Source organism: Diabrotica undecimpunctata, chromosome 4, assembly GCF_040954645.1.
Source record: "Diabrotica undecimpunctata isolate CICGRU chromosome 4, icDiaUnde3, whole genome shotgun sequence".
NCBI lineage: Eukaryota > Metazoa > Arthropoda > Insecta > Coleoptera > Chrysomelidae > Diabrotica > Diabrotica undecimpunctata.
In genome coordinates, this window is record NC_092806.1 from 4,057,085 (window position 1) to 4,084,234 (window position 27,150).

General features: G+C 33.7%; 2 protein-coding genes across 4 annotated transcripts in view; both read right to left on the reverse strand.

Annotated features, from left to right (window-relative positions):
- Nucleotides 1-11,153, reverse strand: part of LOC140439055 (facilitated trehalose transporter Tret1-like) — a 33,660-nt gene extending 22,507 nt beyond the window's left edge. The window contains exon 1 of one of the 2 annotated variants that reach the window (XM_072528698.1): nucleotides 11,072-11,153. The gene's annotated coding sequence lies outside the window, so the exon portion shown is untranslated. Of the gene's footprint in view, nucleotides 1-1,845; nucleotides 1,876-11,071 lie in introns of those variants that run through there. The other variant, XM_072528699.1, reaches the window with a different exon arrangement.
- A 6,421-nt stretch (nucleotides 11,154-17,574) lies between these two features.
- LOC140438094 (facilitated trehalose transporter Tret1-like) lies at nucleotides 17,575-26,130 on the reverse strand. 2 transcript variants are annotated; one of them, XM_072527810.1, is made up of 5 exons: nucleotides 25,999-26,130; nucleotides 24,710-24,776; nucleotides 23,578-23,857; nucleotides 19,794-20,059; nucleotides 17,575-18,446 (listed from the first exon to the last, which is right to left on the reverse strand). In XM_072527810.1, exons 2-5 carry the CDS (start codon nucleotides 24,759-24,761, stop codon nucleotides 17,653-17,655), a joined length of 1,392 nt encoding a protein of 463 aa, XP_072383911.1. In that variant the 5' UTR covers nucleotides 24,762-24,776; nucleotides 25,999-26,130; the 3' UTR covers nucleotides 17,575-17,652. The 2 variants fall into 2 exon arrangements, with proteins under 2 accessions (XP_072383911.1, XP_072383910.1); XM_072527809.1 differs by having other exon boundaries at nucleotides 24,710-24,900.
- Between the last annotated feature and the right edge of the window lie 1,020 nt (nucleotides 26,131-27,150).

Below are 27,150 nucleotides of genomic sequence, written 5' to 3' on the forward strand. Positions count from 1 at the left end.
TTGACAACCTATTTTTGTTAATAAAGTGTGATCCTATCATATTTTTTTTAATTTTTCGAAAAAATATATAGTCTTAATACATCGCTGGCAGAAAAGGCAGATAACAAATGTCAACTCAGAAGTGATGCCCGAAATAAGCCACGAAGAAATAGAAAGAGCAGTAAAAGAAATAAAACTCCTGAAAGCGATGGAATCCTAGCAGAAATGCTGAAGGAAGGAGGAGAAGAAGCCATCATATATCTAAAAATACTATTTATTAAATGTCTATTCGAAGGCAACATACCCGAACAATGGAATACTGCTAAAATAATACTAATACACAAAAAGGGAGACATCACAGACCTGAAAAATTATCGACCAATTTCACTTCTTTTACAACTTTACAAAACTTTTACAAAGATTATTACAAACAGGTTAACAATTAAATTTGACGAATATCAACCAGTAGAACAAGCCGGATTTAGAAAAAGGTGTGACCATCTATATACTTTGATTATCCTAATAGAAAAGACTAACGAATACAATCTCCCATTATGTCTGGCATTTATAGATTATGAAAAAGCTTTTGATAGCGTAGAACTGTGGGCAATAGAAGAAGCATTACTCAACAACCGGATCGACTCCAGGTAAAGAATATTAATACATAACATTTACGAACAACCTGAAATGATAGTGACGTTGGGTAATGGAATCGAAACAAGACCAGTAAAAATCAACCGAGGTGTAAGACAAGGAGACACAATATCTCCAAAATTATTTACAGCTACTCTAGAAAATATCTTTAAGTCAATAGACTGGAAAAATAAGGGAATCCCTATTAACGGAAGATACTTAAACCATCTTAGATACGCAGATGATGTAGTACTAATAGCCGACACGTGAAATGCACTGAATAAAATGACTGAGGAGCTCTACACAGAATCCCTAAAAACAGAACTGAAAATGAGTTTCAGCAAAACTAAACTAATGTCAAACAAAGAAGACAAGCCTAAGGGACAGAGATAGAACACGTAGATGAATATACATATCTGGGTCAAAATGTCAAGGTAAGCAAAGAAAATCAGACTACCGAAATAAGCAGACGTGTAAAAATGGGATGGGCAGCATTGGAAAGACTCTCATATGTAACCAAAGTGTTTAATTTCTGTATCCTACCTGTACTTACATATGGAGCTCAAACCTGGACATTTACTAAAATAAACATGGAGAAGATCAGAAACACAGCGAGCTATGGAACGACATGCTGGGCATCGCACTCAAAGACCATAAAACCAATGAAGACATTCGTAATAGAACAAAAGTAAAACAGGCAGCTAAACTGAAATGTAAATGGGCTGGACATAACGAGCGTCTTAAGGATGGTCGGTGGAATAAATAGATCGGGAATTGGCGACCACATGAAGCCAAAAGACCACGAGGAAGACCGCAAATGTGCTGGAGCGATGATATTAAAAGAACTGCAGGACCAATGTGGAAACGGCTTACAAACAACAGAGATGAATGAGAGAGAATTAGGAGAGGCCTATATTCGGCAATCCGAATAGAGAAAAGGGCTTAAAAAAATATATATACATCGGTAAACAATCTCCTTTCCAAAAAAAAAACAAATTTCGCCGTTAAAGGGTTAAGCAATGCAATATTTTAGATAAGGCTTTAAGAAATTTGATCTTTTAAAAGCGTTTTGTGCTTTCTGGGTTAGAATTAATGGTTTCCCGAGAACGTTTGGTGATAAACAAGTGGTGTTCTCTAAACTTGAAAAATATGTGAGTTAGCTGGTCTTAGAGCGAGGAATTTAAAAATATGAAATTAACTTAACCCTAGAGTACTAAAGTAAATTTTACGTACCAAATACTATCACCAAACTGGCAAAACTACCAAACTACGAAAAATGTTACCAGTGCGGGAGTGCCTTGTGTGGCGAGCATAAGATAAACATTTGTATGTAATATGTACATCAATAGAAGGTTATCGTTTCTATATTTGTAATGGGTATTATATGCACAGGTTTATCGTGTACATATTACAAGACTCTGTTCTGTGCCAAAAGTATCTATTTTAAGTTGTTTATGTTTAGATTATTAATATTTCAATGTTTTTTATTTGTATCGTTCATAAATAAACTTTTCTTAAGATTTAACGTTTAACAATTTTGTTTTAATTAGATTTGAAATAAAAAAAATACTAGACCTAAATTAATAAGTAGGCAAAATGTAGTTTACATATTATGTTAAGTAGCGTTAGCATTTTAGGGTTCAATAAGGTCAGAATATGTTATATTTGGGACCTCTATTTGCAAAAAAATAATCTCCCACCCTGGCAAAATTGCCTTCAATCGTAATTGTTTCCCGTGAATATATTTGTAAAACCTGGAGCCACAAAATTCGTTATCCATAAACTTTAATCGTTCAAAATTAGTTTTTCGTTGCTAGTTTGTAACGATAAGACTACCAAAGAGAATTGAAATACTATTATAAATATAATACGTCAATCAACCATGGGAGCTTATCGTCTATGCTTCGCCTAGCTCAGTATCTCAAGTGTGAGGTCGTTTTGTCTTAAACTAGGAATCAAACCTAAACCCCCAGCTGATAGGAAATAAAACAAAATTTAACTAATCATATTTATTAAAAACAGGAAACAATCAACCCTGCCAATGCTTCTTCTTCTTAAGGTGCCATGCATTTCTGCGTAGGCGTCCACCGTACATCGTCTTGTCAGGTGAGATGTTAAATATTCTGGATTAAATAATTCTGTTTTTAGCAGCATTGCGAAGCATTTCATAGCTGTGGATTCCTGTCCATTGTCGAATATTGCGCAGCCATGACATTTTTTTACGTCCGAGACCTCTCCTACCCTCTATTTTCCCTTCGAGTATCAGTTGCTGAAAAGTGTATCGTTCTCCTCGTATAATGTGCCCCAAGTATGCAGTCTTCTTACTTTTTACATAATTAAAAAGTTCCCTATCCTGTAAGCCCGCTCTTCTGAGTACTTCCTCATTTCTGACCCTGTCGTCCGTCCATGATATTCTGAGCATTCGACGCAGGCACCACATTTCGAACACTTCAAGTTTGTTAATGGAACTGGCCTTTATGCCAGTTAACTGGCCTAACTGCCAATGCTTAAGAATAAATATAGTGAGGGTGATACTTAAGACAATGATGGCATCAATGGGCTGATTGTGTGTCCTCCTAATTAGACGGTTAGGTCCTCCTGTCAGCCGTAGTTATACCATGTGAGTGATTCCCAATTAAGTGGTGAAGTCCTCCAATGGTCAATAAATTTTCATCCGATGTGGCCGATAGGATGAAAAGTCTGGAATAAGGCCAATAAACCGTGAATACGGTTGATTAATTTAGCCAATAAAATTTCGAATACAGCCAATAAACCAGCCGATAAACCCAAGAGAATGTTGTAGACCATAAAATGAAGCTTATTATAATTCCTACCTTCTTTTATAAATTTCAATTACAAACAAAAAATAATCCGACCATTAAAGGTGATTAACAGAAAGTAGGAAGGGACTGCATGAAGTTAGCACAGATGTCATAGGATGTTCATATATTATATAATTAGCTTTTCTGTCAACATAGAACAGAATATTTAGTCTACCGGACAGAAAGAGAGAGGGCGAATATTTATTCTACGGGACAGAAAGAGAAAGGAAAGAAAGACAGAGGGCGCCAACTACGTTTTGAAGAAAAAATAGTAAAAACAAATCTGAAGGCAAAGGAATTAATAAAGAAATTAAAATAAAATAATTATTTAAATATAAGTTAATAAAGATATTGGCTATTTTGAAATGAACAGACCAAGAGATTGGTTTTTTCTTAATGTAGGACGTTTTTGAAATAAGCCAGTTTCTTGATCATTTTGCCATTCTTCGCCGTACTTTCCAGTAGCTTCCTTATGTCCTTCAATTTCTCTTTGCTAATGTTGGCCAAGTTCTCGACTCCTATTTGATTTGGATTGACGTTATTGGTCGATCTTCCTTCTTTTAAAATATTTCTAAATAACCCGATGCTTGAGTTGTAGCTTTCGTCTCCTTTAACCAATACGACGTTATTTTGTTTTCTTGATCTTACCAAACAAATCCTTTTTATTTTTGATATCTGAAAGCGCCAACTCTGCAGTGCTTTTAATGTAGATAATGCTTCTGTTTTCCAATCGCAGAGCTTGAAATCCATATTGGTGCGCTGTAAGATTGTACTTTCAGATATTATTTTAAAATAGCCCTCAGATATCGGAATAACTTACATTTTTTAAAGTTTTTTCTTGATGAATGTCCCTCGAACGGGATACACTATTTCAATATATTTTATGTTTTTTTGGAGCTTGTATCAGCCAGCGACTTGCCATGGATAAAATTAGTTAATTCTTATTCTGGCCTCCACATCCATCACACATTAATCTTAAGACACTGATATCTTTTAAATCAGTATTAGACAGCCTGTGATACATTGCCGAAGCCACTTGATTAGAGCCCTTGCCATACTCATCCTCTGGCCATACATAGCTAAAACAATTTTACTTCGTTAATGGGGCTTTAGAATGTCCCACTATGATTGTCAAGTTATGTACATATAGCTGTCTGCTGTAGTACGCTGCTTGATCCAGGACTTTAGGCAGCGGAAGGTTTTTTTGTAAGTCGAAGGATAAAGTCAATAATTCAGGCTTTGATTCCTTCAATAATGCAAAAAATGCTTTCGATCTAAGCTTGTGAATTTTTTTAGCGGCCATGAGAGATTGCTTCATCGATGTTGTCGTTTTCTTTGAGATTTTTTCAGTGAGTGGCCATTTATTGGCCTCTCTTTAATTGAAGAGTGGCCTCTATTTAATTTTAATGGGAGGTTGGTATTATGTTACGAAATTTATGTATAGCTGGATGCGTCTTTTTACAAGGAATCCGGTGGCGTATTCAGGCTAGATTGCAAGTAGAGGTCTCATTTATTCAAGTAAGTACTAAATACTTTTTCAAACAACATCGATATTTAAAAAGATCTATAATATATTCCTTAAGTCTACCTTTGTTGCTATGATGACGAACCTAATGCAAACAATGTGAGAAATATAGAAATATTAGATCACCTAGTTATCTATTTAAAACGATACTAAAAGTAATTTATAAAAAAAACTATAGACAATTCAAAGAACAACTGACACATATACTGTTTGGTTTTAGGGTAGGTACTGTAGGTAGATATGAGAGACATCAGGATCATTAACGCTGTCTATTATAATCAGATCGCTGTGGTAAAAGAGAACAACGTCTTTTCAAATGAAATACAGATTGAGAGGGGCGTCAGGCAGGGCTGTGTTCTGTCTCCTACTTTGTTCAATTATTCAGAGGAAATAATCTAGCAAGCACTAGAAGAACTAACTATGGGAATAAAAGTAAATGGCCGACCAATCAATAATATACGGTTTGCCGACGACACTATTTCATTAGCGGAATGTCTTTAGGATTTACAACAAATGGTTGACAGAGTGGTAGAAGTCAGTGAAGAAAACGGACTGTCCCTAAACACAAAAAAGACACAATTTATGGTAATTACAAAAGCTCAACAGCGCCAAGAAAACATAACAATACATGGAGAACAAATTAAAAAAGTTGAAAAATATAACTATCTGGGTACAATAATTAACGAAAATAATGAGTACACAGAAGAGATTAAGGCAAGAATAGGACAAGCAAGAAATTCTTTCAACAAACTGAAAAAAGTACTCTGCAGCAGGGACATTTCAATTTCTTTAAAGATAAGACTTCTGAGATGCTACTTGTTCTCCATATTATTTTATTGGTTGGAGGCTTGGACATTAAAGAAAGATGTTTCGGACAGATTAGAAGCCTTCGAGTTATGGGTCTACAGAAGAATATTAAGAATAAGTTGGGTGGATAGAGCCACGAATGTCGAGGTGTTGAGAAGAATGGGAAAAGATAAAGAGGTTTTAAATACAATTAAAGTCAGAAAACTGCAATATCTGGGACATGTCATGAGGGGCGAGCGTTATAACTTGCTGCAATTAATAATACAAGGAAGAATACAGGGTTGAAGGAGTCGCGGAAGAAGACGCATCTTCTGGTTAAACAATTTGAGAGCTTGGTTTAACTTCACTTCTGCTGACCTCTTTATAGAAGCGGTATCGAAAGTGCGAATTGCCATGATGGTTGCCAACCTTCTTAGAGGAGATGGCACATGAAGAAGAAGAAGACTGTAGGTACAAGAGCAGCACCTTTTGTTGGTGCTGTTCCAGTAGGAGAAGAAATCATAGAATCTTTTCACAGCAGTCAAAGAAACATTTGAATTGAAGTATAATATAGTCGTGAGTCGGTAGAGGCAGATAATGCCTTCAATGATGGCATAATAAATATTTCAATGTTTTGCTCAAAAAATGGTCCAGAATTACGAAAAATATACTACTTTATTTACATAGTGTGTAGTAATAAAAATGTAGATGATATTATTAAAGACAACACATAAATAATAAATAAGAGCTACAATGCGAATTATATTGTCATTAAATCTGCGAAATTAAATTTCTATTTACAAAGTTTTGCACATGTAATATTTAATTTAATAAACTTTGTAGCATATGTTTAAAATTAGCAAATATATTTTAAGATATATAATTTACTTAATCCTTAAAGAAATTCCATTATTTGACTTCAACTTTTGTTTTCCACTTACAAATACATTTTTATAGTAAACTAGATAAATATTTTTCCAAATTTTTTTTTTATTTAAGACGCTTGCTTGTTTAATTTTTAATTATTTGTTGAATGTCACGTTTTTGTTACCATATTGTTTTATCCTTTTCTCAGATTACCTTTTTTATAAACCATATTTACGTCACTTACTTTAACATGGGTATACCTCCATAATTGTATCCTTATTTCGTCATTGAAACTGTAAAGGTTTCTTAGATATTTCAAATATTTTTGTGTCGAAGCTTTTACTGTTAGCTTTGGAGGTCAGGAGTGTCTAAAAAATAGAAAATAACGCAGGCAGACTCCCTCTTCGCCTGTTCCATTCATTTAGTACTTATCCCATATATGGATTATCCTCTTGGAAGTTACGGATAATATATGCAACTGGCAGAATATCTAAATTTACCATAATATTATTATTACCATTTAATATGAAGGGCACACGGCTTAAACCATGAAAATCCTTCTGATATTATTATGAGAAAACTTAAATTGTCTTTTAGGAACTTACATCTATAAAATTGGTTAAGATAAATCTTAATTTATTCATCAGTTACACTTGCAGATATTATTAAATGATAAATACTTATGAAAAGTTTAACATTTTGTGTAAAAAGTATTTTATTGAAAAAATAAAAAAATACTAACAAAGGTGGTGTGTCATAAATATGTAAAATCAATGAAAGTCCAGGCTTTTCATTGGTCTGTAAGCATTATCAGTACCATTAGTTATTATCATCTCTGACATTGTTGGCATGAGGTAAACTATCATAATAGTCCTTGGCTGATTGAGAACAAAATATTCTGAAAGCCTGAATATCTTTGAACTTCAGCTCAGGAATAGGTAGTTTGCCTGTGTAAGCCTGCTGAGCAGTTTTTGAGGACTATTAATTATGCTTGACAACCATGAGCCACTGTAATTTTCTTTGTAAAAGATTAACCTTCTATGATTAACATCAATTTTCAACTGTCTTAAAGGTCTGCTTGCAGCAAAGGGACACTTTTTTTTGTAAAAAGGAGTCAGAAATGCAGTCCAAGATTTAAAATGATTTGTAGTACATTCGTTGACATTGAATGGTTTAGGTTTCTTTCTATACTCTCTAATGTGCTATGTCCACTCACTAGGTAACTCAATCCTTGCTTTTTGATTAATGAAAACCATATTGCGGTCACACTCTAAATAAGAGTGGCCACGGATAGGAAATACAACAATAATTTCTGTAAAGCGATGGCAGGTATGGAACATATAGTGAAGAAATCTAAAAAATGCATAATTTTTATTCTGACCCCCACATGAGTCACAGAATATGGTCAACTTTTGTACTTGAGAATTCAATTCAACAACCGCGGATTTGGTCAACATCGTGAAGGACCGTAAGCTGCAGTACTTGGGACATATAATGAGAAATCAAGGCAGATACGAGCTACTTCAATGCATTTTGCAAGGTAAAATTGAAGGAAAAAGGTCCCCAGGACGAAGAAGAATATCCTGGCTTGCTAACCTGAGAGCATGGTATAGAAAGCTTAATACCCTAGCGTGACATATAATTTACGCAATATTGTGTAATTTAAACAGCGTTCTGTAAGGAAACTTGTGATAGGATCGCATAGATGGTGTAAGTATTGTGCAATTTGACACTTCCTCTAATGCATGTTTACTAGTTTGCGGACATAGTGTGCGAAAATTTTGTGCCATTTTTGTGCGTTAAAAAACATTTTAAATAAGCTGTCAATAAATATTTAGAAAAAATGGACATCAATCTAGAGTAAGTACATTCAGTAGCGCACCTAGAATTGGCCTCTGGGGAGGGTTTTGGTTGGTCACCGAAATTTTTTATGATGTTACCTCCATTTCGAGTTCTTAAAATGTGTGAGTAACAGTGTCGGAATACGGTCCTGGGGGGGGTTTCAACCCCCAAAACCCCCCCTTAGTGCGCCACTGAGTACATTAATTTTTTTATCTTGCAATTTTTTAGCTCAAAAAGTAAGTTAAGCTTTACATAAAGGTACATAACCTACATATTTCAAATTTTATTTAAATATTTCACTACCACTTAGTTCTGACCAGATCTTGACCAGATATCATGTATTAGGTATCAATTTCACGGTCGCTGTGTCATCACACATGTTTATAATATAATAAATATTACGATATTCTCGGCGATTTGAGGAACAATCATCTGGGGATTTACCAACAGAGAATTTTAAGAAACTATTTTGTTTTTATGTAATACATAAACGCCTTTATGGGAATGTATTTCTTATTTGGCATTTAAGGGTTTATTCCATTTTAGGCGCGGTTTTACCCTTGAAGAAGCACTTCAAATAGCTTACGGTGATGTAGAGTTAGATTTAGATGCCATATACACAGAACCTCCAGTAGTAAACGTCCTCACAGACGAAGAATATGGAGATAAAATTGATGATGGAGATCTTGACCATTTGCCAGGGAGACAACTTCGTGTCCAAACCGAGGTAAAACTTTTAAATAATGATAGAATTGGCGCCACTGAAGCCAGCGCACCTAGAGATGAGCCATCAAAATGTTCATATTCTTGGTTAAAAGGAGATGATTTTCAAAATCGTCTGGATACTTTTCTAACACTAAATTTTTCTGATTATGAGAATTTAACTCCTGTTGAATTGTTCGAGTTATTCTGGGATGGCCCGTTATTCCAATACTTAGAGTCAGAAACTAAAAAATATGCTCTTTTCAAAAATGTTGCCGACCCACATATCTCACTTGAAGAACTGAAATGCTTTATTGGCATTTTGATTCTTAGTGGATACGATCCAAAACCAGGAAAGAGATATTACTGGGATTCAAAACCAGACATGAAGCATCGTTTTGTTAAAAACGCAATGAGGCGTAATCGATTCGAGAAAATTATGCAATTTATACATTGGGAAGACAATAATAACATAAACCCAAAGGATAAAGCATGGAAAGTCCGTCCCCTTATGGATTATTTACAAAATTTATAAGTTTATAAAGAACTTCGTGCTAGACGAAGAAATATACTATAACGAATCTATGGTTAGATACTATGAAAAGCCTTCTTGTAAACAGTTTATAAGGGGAAAGCCAATCAGATTTGGATTTAAAATGTGGTCGCTAAACACAAAAGACGGTTTTCTAATTAATTTTGATATATATCAGGGAAATAACCCAAAATCCAGCGAAGTACGTTGGACAATAATATTGTTACTGCTGCGTCTACCTCTTATGGTATTCAACCCATGACACATGCAAAATGATTTTCTCAGAAAGAGAAGAAAATTATTCAAGTACCTCGTCCGTGTCTCATAGGAAAATATAACTCATCGATGGGAGGGACGGACTTGATGGATCAAAATATAGGAAGGTACAGGATTGGTATTAGATACAAAAAATGGTGGTGGTCATTATTTACATGGTTTCTAGACGCATCATTGGAAAACGCTTGGCATATTTATAAAAAGATCGGCAATTCTATAAAACAAATCGATTTTCGCAGAGATATAGCCACCTTATATCTTATGAAGTATGGTATAGAAGCTAAACGTGCAGGTCGACCAAAACCCTCAATTTCAAGCAGTATCGGTAGTCGAACCAGCGACACCGTCACATTTGACAGACAAGATCACATCTTGATATATATTCCAAACAAGAAAAGACGACGGTGCGAATTTGAAAATTGCACTTTTGTTGTTAGAACCATGTGTAGAATGTGTGATTTGGGGTTGTGCATTGATTGTAATGAGCAGTTTCATACACATACAAGATAATTCTCTATACATATGTAAAAGATATTTTTTGTTTAAATATAGAATTTAATAAAGCTTTCGCATTTTTTCTTATTTTGCTCCCTGTATGTCCTAGAGTGGCATATATGTCACAGCTGATAATTTTTTTTGTTAACTTTTTTTTGAAAATATGCTCAGAAACTCGACTAGAGGACTCATACGAACAATAAATTACCATAAAATATATTATTGTTCAAAATAATAATAATGCAGGATATTAAGGGTTAATTATTGCCCACTAGATTATTGACGTAAGTATTATTTCCGAACTTAGTATAAAAAATCATAGGAATTTATATAAAATTGTATGAGGTGTATTTATGAGCAACTTTTTTTCAATTTTTCAAATTTCAATGAAGTATGATGCTATTATATGATGCTATAGATTGAATTTGCTGTCTCATAAAAACATGAAGATTACTTGCATCATAAATCATCTTAATATTTTAATTACCGCTATCGCAATATTTAAACAGCATTTGAACTTTAGTATTTTTTTCTATGTTAAGCTTAAACGGGGAGTAATGTTAGAAAACACAGATATATACGTGCTTTTGAATTATCATTTTTAATACTTACTCAGAAAATTGTAAGGATGGTTGCGCTGTCAGGACGAAATTATAACTATTTAAAGAAACCAACAGCAAATTGAACAATTGAGAAAAATTTTAAACACTCTTCTATAAATACGTACATGTATATAAATAAAATTAAAAATAACTATTACTTTATACAGTGTGTGTCCAAAGAAATGTAAAATATTTTTGTGGGTATTCAATTTTAATACTATAAAAATGTGCTTGATATTTTGCCTTTGAATTAATTAACGTGTCGGTACTTCTGAGGTGATTGACACGATTGTAATATGGTAAAATATTACAATATTAGTATAGTTTTGTATATTACATTTTTACATATATTTACAGTCTAAATTTTTTTTACCCTGTAGTAAAAAGTTTATACAAGTCTTTTGCTTGGTGTGTTCTAAATTTACTTGTAAACCTCTAAACTTTATAAATCTCTGTAATTTGAACTGCAAACTCTGTGAACTCTGTAAATTTACCTCTAAACTCCAGGGCCTCTTAGGAGGCTCCTGATACATGTATTACAGTTTCTGGCTCCTCATTGCAGAATCTACAGTCAAGGTCTCCATTATAAATGACCATTTTATTAAGGAATTCTCTTACTGGTGCATGCCCAATCAATATTCTTGTTAATGATCTCACTTTATTCCTGCGTATTTTTCCCATGTGTTTATTTTGGATTCTCTCCCAATATCGCTCATGACTTTCTCGAATGAAGTCTTCTACAGCCCTACGTACTGCAGCCTTTGGTGTTTCCAGGGTTACAGCTTGTCTGTTTTATTCGTTAGATCCTTTTTTAACAAATTGATCTGCTTTTTCATTGCCTTCAGTGGCCTGATGCCTTGCTATCCAAACAAGTTCAACCTTGTTCCGGTCTCCCACTTTATTCAGTTCTCTGATGCATTCCTATACCAGCTTGGGCGTCCCCTCCTGATACGCCAGTGCCTTCAGTGGCGCTCGACTGTCAAACAATATACGGATCTTTGCTTTTTCAAGGGCTCTCTCATTACATCCCCTTGCACATTGCAGTATCACATAAATCGCTTGTAAAATAGTGTAATATTCCGGTATAAGGCAAAGCTTGCCCTAATGCTTGGATTTTTGGAGTATATATTGGAGTATACACCGGATTGAATAATTAGGACGAATTCCAAATACTATTCTAAATAAAAGTATAAGTATATAAATAAAATAAATAAAAATGATTAAGTTATATAGTTTGTGTCCAACGCAATGTAAAATATTTTTGTAGATATTCAATTCTAAGACTAAAATTTTACTAAAATATTACAATATTAGTAATAAAGTATTTAATTTTTACATATGTACCTTGTTACATTTATCAACAGTTTAAAAGTATGTGAATTTTTCTTTCATATACTTCTTTGTTTTTTTTTTAATTGCCGTATTGCCAGATTCCAGTAAGAGCCTAAGAAGGTATCCATTGAATTCTGACAGGTAACGGTGGCGGAAATCTTTTTTGGACATCTACGTCACGGAACAAGACACCCTGGCATCTTTCAGCCTAGTAGGATACTAGCCCAGAAGACCACAGGGTAGTGCCGGATTAACCGTGTTTCGGCTAAAACCCTAACCACCGTTTCAAAGAGGAGGTCTTGCTACTCAATGAACAACTAAAATAAAAAACTAAAAATTTATAAATAACAATGCCTGTTACTGTAAATCAAAAAATATTTTACACGTGAGGTCATAAACTAATAAATAATATTAACCATAAATTTCATAACCATAAATTTCAGATACCTGGCTCAATTTCCTCCTCTGTCCTCCTGTTCCTTTTTCTTCATCACCCCAGAAATCAGACAGTGTACTTCTCTCCATTCTTTCTCTCCTCTCAACATTATGTTTTCAACGTTTCTTTCATCCAGTCCGAAACCCATTCGCCTCTCGAAATCTCCCCTCTCATTTGCCCATTTCTGGCAGTTGAAAACGTGGGCGGGAGCGTCCGATACCCTACAAACAGTACAGTCTGCCGAGATACATTTGTCTATTCTATTTGTGAAGGTAACAGAACTACCATGTCCAGGAAGAAGCTGCGTCAGGAAGTAGTCTAGTTTCCTGAACTTAAATTCCCACCACGGCCTCAGATCGGGAATAAGCTCCTTCGTCCACCTTACCTTTCCGCTATCATTCGCCCATTCTCTCTGCCACCCTACTATCGTTCTTTCTCTCTCATTTTCATCTATATTTACATACATCCTCCTCGCATACACCCTCGCTTCCTCTTTGCACAAAAAAACGATCGGTATCACCGCTCCAATGACATATAGAGCCTCATTTGAAACTCTCTTATATGCGCTAGATACCTTGAGGGGCATTCACCTTTGTGAAGTCTCCATCAGCTTAGTGTATTTCGCAGTGTTTGGTACGCTACACCACACGGGGGCAGCGTAAGTTACCACTGACTAGAAAACTCCATTTAACACCTTTCTTTTGGTGCTACCTGGGCCTTCAATGTTTGGCATCAGCCGTATCAACGCCTCCAGATTTTGGTTTGCCTTCTCCACCGTTTTTTGGATGTGTACTCCGAACCTTAGTCCTTATGGGGAGAATGATGTAGATGAGACGCCAGAAATCTCCTTGCCAGTCGATCTTGAAAGAGAAAGCTACAGACCATAACGGATGGAGATTTTTAATGAGGAATGCCAGGGCTTGAATTAGGCTTTAGAGCCATAGGATGTTTGGAACTCCAATAGATAGTATACAATGTGAAGATGATACTGTAATTCTAATACTAACTTTGTAGGAAATTATCAATGCTGCAGAGACCAAAGATAATTGGTAAATGGCTCATAATCAATACCATCTTGACAAGCGAAGAAAATACTATAAATCAAGTATTAAATTTAAATATCTAGGCCCCGTGTCCAACGAAACATGTTAGTTGTAGTTAGTTAATAGACTCTGCAGAGATATTAGCACCATGGACAGCACATGTCAGGAATCAAGGAATTTTAAGATTAAAAGTAAAGAAAAATTTCATACCTTGGATACTTCCTCATGAGAAGCAGATGCAATATTCTCACATTTTGCAAGAAAATTTACAGGAGCACCGAGGCTCAGGAAGCACATATTTCTGGATAATAAACTGATGGAGAACTTCTGTAACATCAATAACATAGCTACTATATTTTGAAGAACCGGAGATAACGCTCTACAACTGGTCTGAAGATTACAAACAACGACCAAGGTGTATCTAAGCATAAAGCACAAGGAAAAGTATCCAGACTTGCTAATTTTTCTGTCATTTTCTACATACTTGATCTTAGTACTGTAGATAAGTCCATTCTAATCATTTTGGGCATAAGTTCTCAAGTTATATGGTCAGGAACTTGATTTGTTCACAAAATATTGCATATTATCTTTGAAACACCCTGTATATTGCAATACGTATTTTAATGAAAAAATACAACGAATATATTTAAGACAGTAATCAATTTTAATTGCATCTCTAGGCACATAAAGATGCTCATTTTTGTATCGATTATAGAGACACGTTTTATTCAATTTAAAGATTGATAAAAAATAAAATATAATTGAGGTATATATCAAGAATAAATAAATGTTTCTTAGATATTACAGAGAGATTAGTATGAAATTACTTACAATTTACAAATTATTTTTAATTCTATTTTAATTCTAAAGAACCTTATTAAACTTTCGTTACAACACGTTTATATTTTTATAAAATAAACAGTTATGTCAATTATAGTATTTATTTTTATTAAAAACACACCCGTTTGTAAACAAAAATTTCAGTTATTAGTTTTTTATATTTTTTTCTACCCAGTTACTACGGTGACAATTGGTAATACAAGTGACAATTAAAACATAAATATTGGCGTTTTGACGTATTGACGTTTTCGAATCATCGGCCATACCGTTGATTTATAGGTACACGACATCGACCTTATGCAGATATAAATTCGTCCTCCTACAAAGTTAAGCGTGATTTTTCTTCTTCCAGTGAAGTATTTAGGCATACGTAAAAAATTGTATTTTCTCGGCTTCCGATAAAGCAATTGTCTTTATTTATTTTTTAATCTGACGTAAATCGAAGAGAGCCATCTAAAAAACGCATTACCAGGGGCGAGGGATGCTTCAGTTTTGTTATAAATAAATTTATAAATATTTAAGTATACTCCAATCGTCAAAGATGAAAATGCCAGTAAATCTCTAAAAATCATACAAACAAACTTAGTTATTCTACAAATGTTAATTTTCGGACCCCAAAAAAGATGCAAAAAGTTTACTGTTCTTACCGTCCCGCTTCCCTAACCTCCCCCCCCCCCGTTCTAAGGGGAAAAACTGAAAAGAAAAATCGATTTATTAAGAATCTGTGCGTGATAGATTAAATTCGGCATTTTTTAGGCATATTTCAAATGCCTCACACCAATTTCCACTAACCACCAATTGCTTTAAAAAATTCATGACATATACCAAAATCTGTCTTCTCTCGATGTAACAGGGTAACAGTCTCTCTTATGAATGAAACAGCAGATCATTTTGCCAAAGAAGCTACCAACTATAATACTGAAATATCCATAATTCAACTAACTAACGATCTCGTCTATCTAGAAGCCATACTATGAAAAGTATTTTGGAACGGCTTCGTAGGGACATACAAAATTAAGGTTGAAATTGAGCCACTAAAGTATATTCGTTTACCAAATTCCCATCAGTAAACATGAGCACGTGTTGATATTCGCCGTCTCATTCGTCAAGAGGCTATAAAAATTAATTTATTACCGTAAGCGAGACATATTCTCATGTTACAGATCCTAACTTGCCATCATTTTAAATTCAAATTGTATCGTGTTGATTTTTAAGTTAATTATATTGTGTTATATTTATGTTATAGTTATTGTTAAGTTATTTACTGGTCGTGTTATTTTTTAGAGTTTAGTTTAATTGTGATATAATGATTAAATTTCAAGAAATTCTTACACTAACAGTTTCAAAAGTAAATATTTTTAAAAATCATATGATACATAGGTCGTACATCAGTACGACCCTGTTTGGCTTACACGTGGTTATGTTGACGATTGGGAATTTGTAGAATGAATAGGGTTTAGATACAAACTTTAGACTCGGCTTCTTAAAAAACAGGAAAATGGAACATGTGGATATCTTTTAAAACCTTACTTTAACTGTAACTATTAACTGCGACAATACACCACATATTTTCCATGAAAACGGACGAAAAACAAGAAAACATTACATATTTGACGTGAAATTTGGACCAACCCTGAAATAAACCGCTCTTGACAACTCCTCAGCGAGAGTGTCGCAATTATCTTTCCGGCAGGATCTTCTCAGCGATTTAAATGGATGTTTATTTGAAACGCAATATCGAATGGCTTTCGATCAAAGAAAATACGCGTCCGTGGTATATAAACAAACTCTAAAAATGTGTTTTTATCAACTCGGCGACGCAAAGAGGAACTGAAAGAATATTCTTCGGCGTTTTAATACACATACGAGGGGATTTTAATACATACCAAGGAATTAAAAAATGCTACAAGCTTATATGGTAACTCCGGATGATTGGAGAGAATTCCTCCGCAACAACAGAATGAAACCGAAACTATTTCAAGTGGTAGACTGTGAGAAAGATATCAAATTTCTGGATTGGACTAAGCAGTTCTCCACCAAGTATTCCAAGAAATGCCCAATACCTACGAGACCTATTCGAGTGTTAGAAATCAGGAAAAATAGCCCTCAATTTATCTTTCACAAGAATACCCATTTTGGGTTATTTTCAAGCTAGTTTTTTGAGAGCAAAGTTAAACGAAACCCAAAAAGAAACTTAAGGAAAGCTCATAATATCACAACTCCTGAAGTTACTAGCCACAATCATCCTGAAGCTTTGTACAACTACCAGGGCACTTTCGGTCAAAGCTGTCAAAGATATTCTTCATTTGACCAAATATTTGGAAAACGTAAACTCTAGAAAGTTCTACACCGATTTACAAGTTACTAAACAGAAGGGAAGTTCGGGGGAAGAAACATTTTGTGACGCAGAAGTTCATTCACTTAATTTTTTGATGTTTCGCAAATAAAATATTTTTTATCACCAACAATTTGTTTTAATTTGAAACATTAAATTTCGATTTCCATGAAAACTGTTTTTGTGGACTCAGATTGTTTTTCTCCCTGACTCCTCATATATCTAATGTTAGTATGCCTGTACCAATGGCCATAGTTTTCGAGGTACTTTATTAAATAAAAAAAATTACAGACGAAAATTATAAAAATCATCCATTTTTCTTTTAAATTGTTGAGAAATAAAAGTATGCGAGAAAAATTTGGATAAATTTGCACAAATTTTGTTATTTTACTTTCTTTTAATCGTATTTGTAACTACAAGCATATTTTCACACATTTATCTAGTGAATTTCCTGTAAGAGGATATGTACTTCTTTGGTAGTAAAAAAATAAAACAAATAATATCCAAAAGAAACGGAAATCCTTTATGTAGAAGCTAATCATGGAAACTTAATATAAGTTACATAAAATATTTAATCTTAAAACAGATTTAATATTCAATATTACTTAAATATTACTGGATTCGTTTGTAGTTTTAACGTCTTTATCACCTTTAAAATATTCTTGAATATCTTCCAGAGTCTTTCCTTTTGTTTCGGGAACCATAAAGAACATCAATACAAAGGAAATGGCACAAATTGCGGAGAAAGTAATAAACGGCACAAACATACCGTAGGTATCTCTAGTAGCTTGAAAGTACTTCGACGTAGCGGTAGCAGTAACAGCAAAATAGACATCAGAGAATGCCAACGCAACCGCCTTGACGTCAGCATTAAACACTTCACTTAAAATAATAACTGGAATACCTTGAAGACCCAAACTGAAGAAAATAACATACACTATTAGAGCTATTATTGGCACCATCGTAAAATTGGTAACATCTACTGAAGTTTTTAAATAAAAGTAAATCCCTTCTACTAAAAGAGCTATCCCTGCGCCAGCTACAGATATCAATATGAGAGGTCTCCTTCCAGCTCTATCGACCATGTTAGATGCAATTATCGTAACTATTAGCTGTATGAGGAAATATAAATTTGATGCTAGTTCTGCAGGAACAAAGCTGTCTGCTGAGGTAAATATATTCTGCGCATAAAACGATATTGCTGTGTTACCAGAGAGCTGTTGAGCCCCCCGGCATAAAGTCATTATAAGTAACGCTCTTCGATTTCGCTTTACAGTAAATAATTGCAGCGGATTAATGCTAGTTTTGTTCATATCAGCTTTGACTGCTTCATTAATTCTATTTAATTCCATCTCAACATCTTTTGATCCTCTTAAAATTTTAAGGCTTTTTCTTGCACCTAAAAAGATTTTATTTTTTAATATATAGATAAAAAAGTTGTAAAAGAAATATATTTGACTGTACTAAATAAAATCACACAAATAAGGCCTTATTGACCAGCTTATTATTGGACTACAAGAAATGAAGCTATAACAGCAGAATTGTTATATTACTGTTATGCAGAAAGACCAAGGAATCCACTGCATTATTATTTCCAAGAAAGTCAAGCACAATGTAATCTTATAGTATAGACAGTCTCGGACTGTCCAAGTGATGAAGGACAGATGAGGACAAATCCAAGTGATGACCAGCGCTACATTGAGTCCTGGTCGAGGAGTGAAAGATGACTTACCAGCCACACGACTGCTCCAGGCATACCAGGAAATGTAAAATAGCAAAACTGATCGACCATGGCATAAAATTAAATGGAGAAACGCTTAGCCGCCTAAGGTTTGCAGATGATATTGTACTAACAGCTGATAGGATAGATTAGACCAAAGAACCATTAAATCAACACTATCTTTCTTCGCTAGAAGAGGGATTATAAATTAATATATCTAAAGCCCAGATGATGACAAATCTTGTAGTCAGCGAAGATATATGCGTAGGAACAACATCCATAGACCAGGTAATGGCTTATAAATACCTAGGTCACGAGATTCGCACAGAAAAAGATGCCATCGGCAAGTTGAATCGTTCGACATTAAAAAATACGTCTTAAAAAAAAAACCTTTAATCAGCCTGTTTTGCCAGTGTTGACTTACGACGCTGAAACGTTGGCAATGACAAGGAGAATAGTGAAAAAGATCCGTATGACTCAAATAGCGATGAAGCGTGCTATGTTGGGCATTTTAACACGAGACAAGACCCCAAACCGCCAGCTACGACGAAGATGCTCGTCGTGGCTCGAATGACAAATAACAGATGGACAAAGCGGATACTGGAATGGACATCAAGAGATTATGCCTACCAAAGCAGAGGTCGTCCACCAACACAAAAGATCGAAACAAACGGAAAATTATGAAAGAGATATATGTTCAGTAGTGGACAAGCGAAGATTGAATGATAAATTAGCATACAATTATTTCTGTATGTCTTAATAATCACTAGTGCTCGTGTTATTGTTAGGAATACTATAACTAAATAACTTTTCCTCACGTAGCTTACAATAGTAGCTGTAAATTTCCAAATTTATAATTTGAAAATATATACATGTCTTGTTAGATCAGATGTGATTACAACATTGCTGTCATATATGAAAAATGAAATAATAACTTATTTAGAGAAAGAAATACAACGGACGATCAAAAATAAAAGAAATAACTGAACTCTCAGCTTTGTATTAGCTTCAAAAATTTTTACGTACCCTCTAAATTACCCTTAATAATATAATAATAAGGTGATTCCGGCATCCATATGAACGTTAAAACCAATAATATTGGTATACTGCCACCTACTAATGCTGTTTGTTGTATAGACAGATACGATCCAACAACGTTGGCTGTTAAGATTCCAAAAATAAACGAAATACTGGTCCAAGCTCCAAACATACCTCTTTTCTTGGGATCTGATATCTCTCCAGTGTATATTGGAATCGAATAGGTCCAACCATCTGATATACCAGCGATAAATCTAAATAAAAATTAACATCGTTGTTTACTTCATTACAAAAAACATTCTCCCAATAGCTCTGTACTGAACTGTTTTTAGGAAGCAATACATTACATTTTAACAAAAAAAAGTATTAGTGACAAAGTTAGGCAACGAACACTTAAGTTATGATACAGATGGAATATTACAAAACGTTTTGTTTTGTTAATTCTAAGTTATTAATTTCATAACAATATAGAAACTGTTTGTGCTTTTTATATGTATATATCTGCAGATGAAACTGATAAACAAGGAAGAACCACAAATGTTAGAAAATACAAATAAATTATGGAATGGAATAAAACGCTGTATATATTCAAAGCATACCACGTAAGATTCAAAGGAACAAACCTAAGATGTCAAGGGAAACCTAAGATTTAGTGTAAGAAAGAAGGCTTATCATCATCATCATTGGCGTTACAGCTCTTTATGAGCCAAAGCCTTCTTCAGAACAATCCTCCATTCGCCCCTGTCTCTGACAACTCTTCTTCATGCTCTTATTCCGATAGACTTCAAATCATTTTCTAGGTTGTCTTGGTACCTAAGTTTCGGTCTTCCTCTTCTTCGTTGTCCGATCGGCCCTCTTCGGTCAAAAACTTTTCTGACTATGGCATCTTCCTCTCGCGTGATTACATGACCTATCCATCTGAGGCGTGCTACCTTAATGAATTTTACAACGTCAGGTTCTCCAAATCATCTATACAACTCAAAATTGTAACACCTGCGCCACAAACCTTGTTCTTTTATGCCTCCATATATTCGTCTTAGTATTTTTCGCTCAAAACGTTTGAGCACTTCTTGGTCATTCTGTGTTAGTGTCCAAGTTTCTGAACCATATGTTAGCACTGGTCTTATTAGTGTTTTGTATACAGTCAGTATAATTTTTCTAGTCATTTTTGGGGCCATCTGTCTTCTTAAGCCATAGTAACACTTAATGGCGAACATTATTCTTCTTTTGATTTCTTCACTGAAGACGACTTATCAATAAACCACAAAAAGAGGAAACAAAAATCGAGAAATAGCGGAGCTAAGCAAGAAAATAAAATATATCTGCGTCAGAGATAAAACAACCATATAAATAACTTTGTAAAGAATTGGAGCAACATGTAAACCACCATAAAAGTCATGAACTATTTAATATACATTAATAAAAGTACCTGACAACCATAATTCTACAACGAATACGAATTTTAAATTTCATTAAGCAATATAAAGTTTATAAATTTTTAACCAGTTTTTCTTTGTCACGATAAATTGTAACAACGTTTCAATTTTCTTACTAGAGAGAAAACCGGAAAAATCAGGAAGTTATGATTGAAGCAATCACGACAAAGTTAAATGTTTGTCCCGAGAGCTCATGCCATATTTTCAAGCCATTCAAGACCATAATCGAGAAATAAAAACCGACATAGAACATTTCAGAAACCTAAAAAAATGATATAGCAAATATAATTCTCCGAATTATATAGCAAAATATTTAAGTAAAGCACACAGCGGTCTAGACATGAGTTAAATGAAACGTTGACGAAACTAAATTTAAAAAAGGCTTGTCTATATAGTTATTTGGCACAATTTGGTTCCAAAAGAATTCCTAGCAATCCTCGACTATTAAAGGTTCGCCACAGATATTAACCATGTGATTGACCGTATTTGCTATTTATGGTTCTAGGGGAATCTGAAAATCTTTAATTTTTTGCCTCGTTATTCCTTCTGTAACATTCTTACACCGTTAAATATATACTAATATATATAACTAATAAAGTTGTTCTGTCTTTGCTCATCGTGCCCTTCTTTCTTTCTTTCTTGAGCAATATACTTTCCGTACTTTCCGCATATTTAGTGATTTCCGCACTTTGGTTCTCTTTGTCAAGTTTCAGAATTTGGCCTAGGTAGATTTGGTCTGGGGTAATCTGTGTTTGTCTTTTTTTTTTGTTTTTGTCATATTCATTTTTAGGCTGACGTATTGGGAACTGTTTTTGAGTTCCTCCACCATAGTTCATAATTCCTCGAATATGCTCGCTTAATCACCATGTTAATAGCAAATCTAAAGTGGTTTACCTTATAACCATTAACGTTGATCCATATGTTGACCAATTTGCCCTACTTCTTACCAACTCATCCGCATCAGTTAGGGAAAAAGTGGGGGAGTGCTTATAACGGCAATGACTCGTTGAGATTTTTCGTCATATCTGACTACCCTTAGTTTATCCTGCAGACCAATTCAGCTGCCCAGAGTGTTGTTAGGATCACTAATCAAATTCAAATTTATGTCGATATTCAAAGATAAGAATTTACAATAAAATAAAGAATCGCATATCGTAATGAAGTAAGGACAATAAAAATATTAGATGTGGAAAAATAAGAAAGGTGGAAAAGAATATGGTCAGTAGAAAGTTGGTACAACAAACAAATAAAGAGCTAGAAGAATTATCCGATGAGAATGGATAATAAAAAGATGCTAAAGATAGTCCTAAAACAGAGCCCAATCACGAAAAGAGAGAAAGGATGACCAAGGGAAAGATGATTTGATAGAGTGCAAGAAGATTCCACAAAAAATGGTAGTTCATGACCTCTTCTTGTCTCTTGTAGCGGTTGATTATTAATTTCTTTGCTTGTTTAACATTTAAAGTACGTTAAACAATTTTTTTTAAGTGGTTATGTTTCTTTGGAGAACGATTAGGTTTAGAAAAATTAAAAACTAAATCGGTCGATCGGATTAGCCAAGCGGGCTGGGCGGCTGGCTTCTCCTTCGCTTCAATGCGAGAGATGTCAGTTCGATCCTCGGCTCGGTGTGCAGAAAAACAAAAAGGCTAACGCAGCAGTTTAAAATTCTAAAATGAATCTGCGGCTTAGTCTAGAATATGCTGGTATCTGATCGGCCTATGGTGGAGCAGTACGGCAAGAGATAAGGGCTTGCGGCTAGGTGATACTCCTCCATAGATCCCTACCGGAAGGGCGTCGAACGCCTAAATACCGGGTATATATATATATATATATATATATATATATATATATATATATATATATATATATATATATATATAAAAACTAAACAAGTATGGTATAAAGATTTACGAACGTTGTAGTCCAGATATAGCTTGTCTAGATGGCGGAAAACAGCTGAAACAATAATTATATTTTACGATACATTATCCAAGGAAAGGAAGAGAAAATAAGTCAGCTTAAGGATGTTACACTTGAATGAGAAACCAGCTTTTTGTCTAGGATCGAATTATGGAGTAGTCAAATCTACATAATATACATAATGAAGATATTCTTCTGAAGATATTAGGCATAGAGGATATGTCTAGGAAGACAGTAAAGCCTCCAGTCTTCGGACTTTTTTGTAAGAAAAAATGTATTATACAGTATTTCAAACTACTACACATCATTGTTTTTGACTTTTAAAGTCATTTTTCAAAATTATTAAGTAAGCAGTATAAATAAATTGTATTGTAACTTAATAAAACAAAGTTTTTACACAAATCACGAATTTTTACCTAGCACTATATATCGCAGGAATATTTGTTGCCAAATATATAAGAATCCAAGATAACAGATATGGTCCTGATGTTAATAATATAGTTTTGTATCTTCCAATCTTATCTACTAAAAATGGATTTGTAAATGAACCAATGAAAGCACCGAATAAGGGCATAGTCGCAAGCCAAAATCCTTCATCTTCGCTTATATGAATTGGAGAGTCTTTGGATAGAAGTTTAGGTAGCGTGGGGGATGGCCAACCGTAGTGAAAACCACTGGATACCATTGAGAACATAGCTAAAATAAATCATAGTATATATTATACTTAAATTAGGTGCAGTGTATTATAGTTGCATAATATTAATAAAAACAAATTTACAAGTAATCTAAAAAATTGTAGTTTTCAATAAAATGTATTTTTTGCGATTGTATTTTAAATCTGTATCTAGCGTTTATAAGTACTTATTGTAATTGTTTTATTTTTACCATAATTTATGAAAAATATATACGGTAGGTGTATAAAAAATAAAAACACTTTAAGGAAATTTTAGTGTAATGTGGGTTGCCTAGTTGTAAGGACGAAATTTACAATGAAACAAGAAATGTAGTCGGTTTTCACTTCACTGTGAATGATCTATACCCTGAATTCAATAGGATTGTCAGGGCAGACATTTTGTAGTTCGTTAACACTCGGTGGTAAGCGGCTATATATTTATTTCTTTATTAGCACACAAATTCACTTCTCAATTATGATTTTCGCCGGTTATATCTGTTGGAAGTCCGAACTAGAGAAGGTACACTCGCCTTGTTTTCTATATCTACTGGTTCGCAAGGTAAATGTCTATTTATCTGTATCTACTGGTTCGCAAGGTAAATGTTAACATTTAAAAGAAGAATTAGGTAGTAGTTTTAGTATTTTTTTTGTATGTAAACCGACATGAACTTTTAAAAATGTCTTTATGGCTCCTAAACAAAGTTTTGCTTTTACCGTGTATGATTTTTATTCAATGAAATAAATAATGAAATGTACTTAAAGTATATTGTAGAAACTGCATGAAAATGTTATTATTGAGTAAAGATGCAGCTGAAAAGTTAGATTACTGTTTGTACACATTGTATTCGCTTGTTTTAACAAATTTGTATACTTACCAAAAAAACACGATAAGTATTGATACAAAGCACTTCCACTTTCTTTATCCATTGCCTTCTTACTTTTCTATTTTGTAAAATGCAAAATACATTATATTAACAAACAAATAACTTGACCATAGGTTCAATTTTTTAAAGCATGTAATAATTTTAAGGAAATAGCGTACTTATATGCATGTTTACTGATTCTTCTGCAAAAGAAAAGTGTTAGTGGGCATTTGGTCTAAATGTTAAAAAGAATTATAGTGTGGTTTAAAGAGAAAGATTTTAACGACAGGATTTTTCAAACTAAATGATTTATAAAGTCCTGAAAAATTAACCCAACACAAGTATTTTGAGATTATTTACTATCTTTAATGGGTGTTCACTACAATCACAGTGGAAGTCAATGTAAAATGAGTTTACTTTAACCACCGTTTAGGAAAGCATTTTACAACAACAAAAAAAACGTCAAAATAAGCGTAGTTTCAACTAAAGTTGTGGTTTATTCTCAAAAAACACAATTTTATGGGTTAAAATACAATTTATTGTACAGTATTGTCTCCCTGGACATCCAGACACTTCTTCCAACGAGATTCCAATATATGAATTCAATCCCTGAAGCGAGAATCTGGAAGGGGTGCAAAATACGCTTCCACCGCTGTTATGATCTCATCATTTGATAAACAATGCTATCCACTCATGAATTTTTTTTAGATATTAAAACAGATAAAAATCGCTAGGAGCTAAATCTATTAAATACTGGATGATCCAACAATTTGCACCTAAATTCATAGATTTTTGCCATTGTCAAAATTCTCATATGACACGGTGCATTGTCCAGATGAAAAAGGATTTTTTTTGTGAAGAAAACATTAAAGAGGGAACCTGAACCCGGAAACCTGTTGAGTTTAATACTAATTCTTGTTATAGTATTAATCTTAGCTTTGGGTTTAATGGTACTAACCGCGGTACTAAGTACAATCGAAGTTGGTAAATGAAAATCAATTATGAATTATGAAATAAAGATGATTACGTCATACATTTTCCAATATAAGTAATTACATTAAAAACCACTTCTCATTATATTTTTAAACACACATTCATACGAGTACAACAAAACAATTAGGTACTTTTATACATATTTCCATTAAAATCATTAATATTGTTTACATAAGCTACTATACAGGATATGTTCAGATGAAAACATTATAATATTATAGCAGAAAGTATAATTTAGTTAAAGTTTAACAATGAAGTTAAATTGTTTATTAATTAGAGTAGGAACTATCAAATTAAAAATTACTTACATTTTATAAACTAATTGAATTTTACTAAAATCTAACATAAGTTATTTTCGTATACATACTTATTTTTCGTATAACAACATATTTATACTAACACAAATTATATGTCTGAGCAAATTATTAAAAAGAATACGGTTCCTCTTTAATACATTGTAAATAAAATACTTATTTTAACGGTAGATAAAATAAACATCATGTATAATTAGGCATTTATCTTTATCTACATAATTGCTATAGTACTCTACTTACTATAATGATTCAAATAAAAGTATCCATATCAGTCTCCACTTCGCTGTCTTTCATGACAGTCTATATCAGCGATTGTTAGGTAACATTTTATAAACCGCTGGTCAAAAGTTATAGTCCAATGAAATAAGATATTCAAAAAATTTTTGACTCGGTTAGATATGACAAGTTTTTAGAATTTTAAGGACCTCGATAATTAAAACCTCTTATGTTTCGTGTAGTGAGTCCGGTGGTTTTTTAAGTATTAACATCTTGCAAATTATTATTATTATTATTATTATTATTATTATTATTATTAAAAAATGCACTCTTTTCCTTTTTCCACCAGCAAAAAGTAAAACAAAACTTTTTATCTAAATTTTTTGATGTAACTCTCTGATTAAAACACATTTTATCATCATCACCAGTGGTGCTAACGCCGTAGTTGAGCCTCGACCTTCCCCAGTTTATTTCGCCAGTCGTTTCTGTTCATCACCAACCATTCTAGTTTACTGCACCGAACGTCCTCGCGTCCTCGTTCACACCATCTCTTTACCTCAATCTTGGTCTACGTCTACTCTTATTTCCTACTGTTGCCGCTAACAGAGTTCGTCTGGGTGGGTAATTTGCTCTTGACACATGTCCAGTTCATCTATCCAGATTACGCCCATTATTTCGAACACAAGCAGACGATTTGCGTCTGTTTTGAAGATGGTCCATGTTTCTAACCCATATGTCAACTATGATAGGATGAGTGTTCTATATATTGTTAGTTTGGTTTTTTGGCTTAAATTATATTTTTTGACTGCTTCTTTAGTCCAAAATAACATTTGTTCGCTATCAGTACCGTTCGTTTTAATTCTTCAGATGTGTCATTATCGCTTATTATGAGAGAACCCAGATAGGTAAACTTATTTACTAGCTCATTAT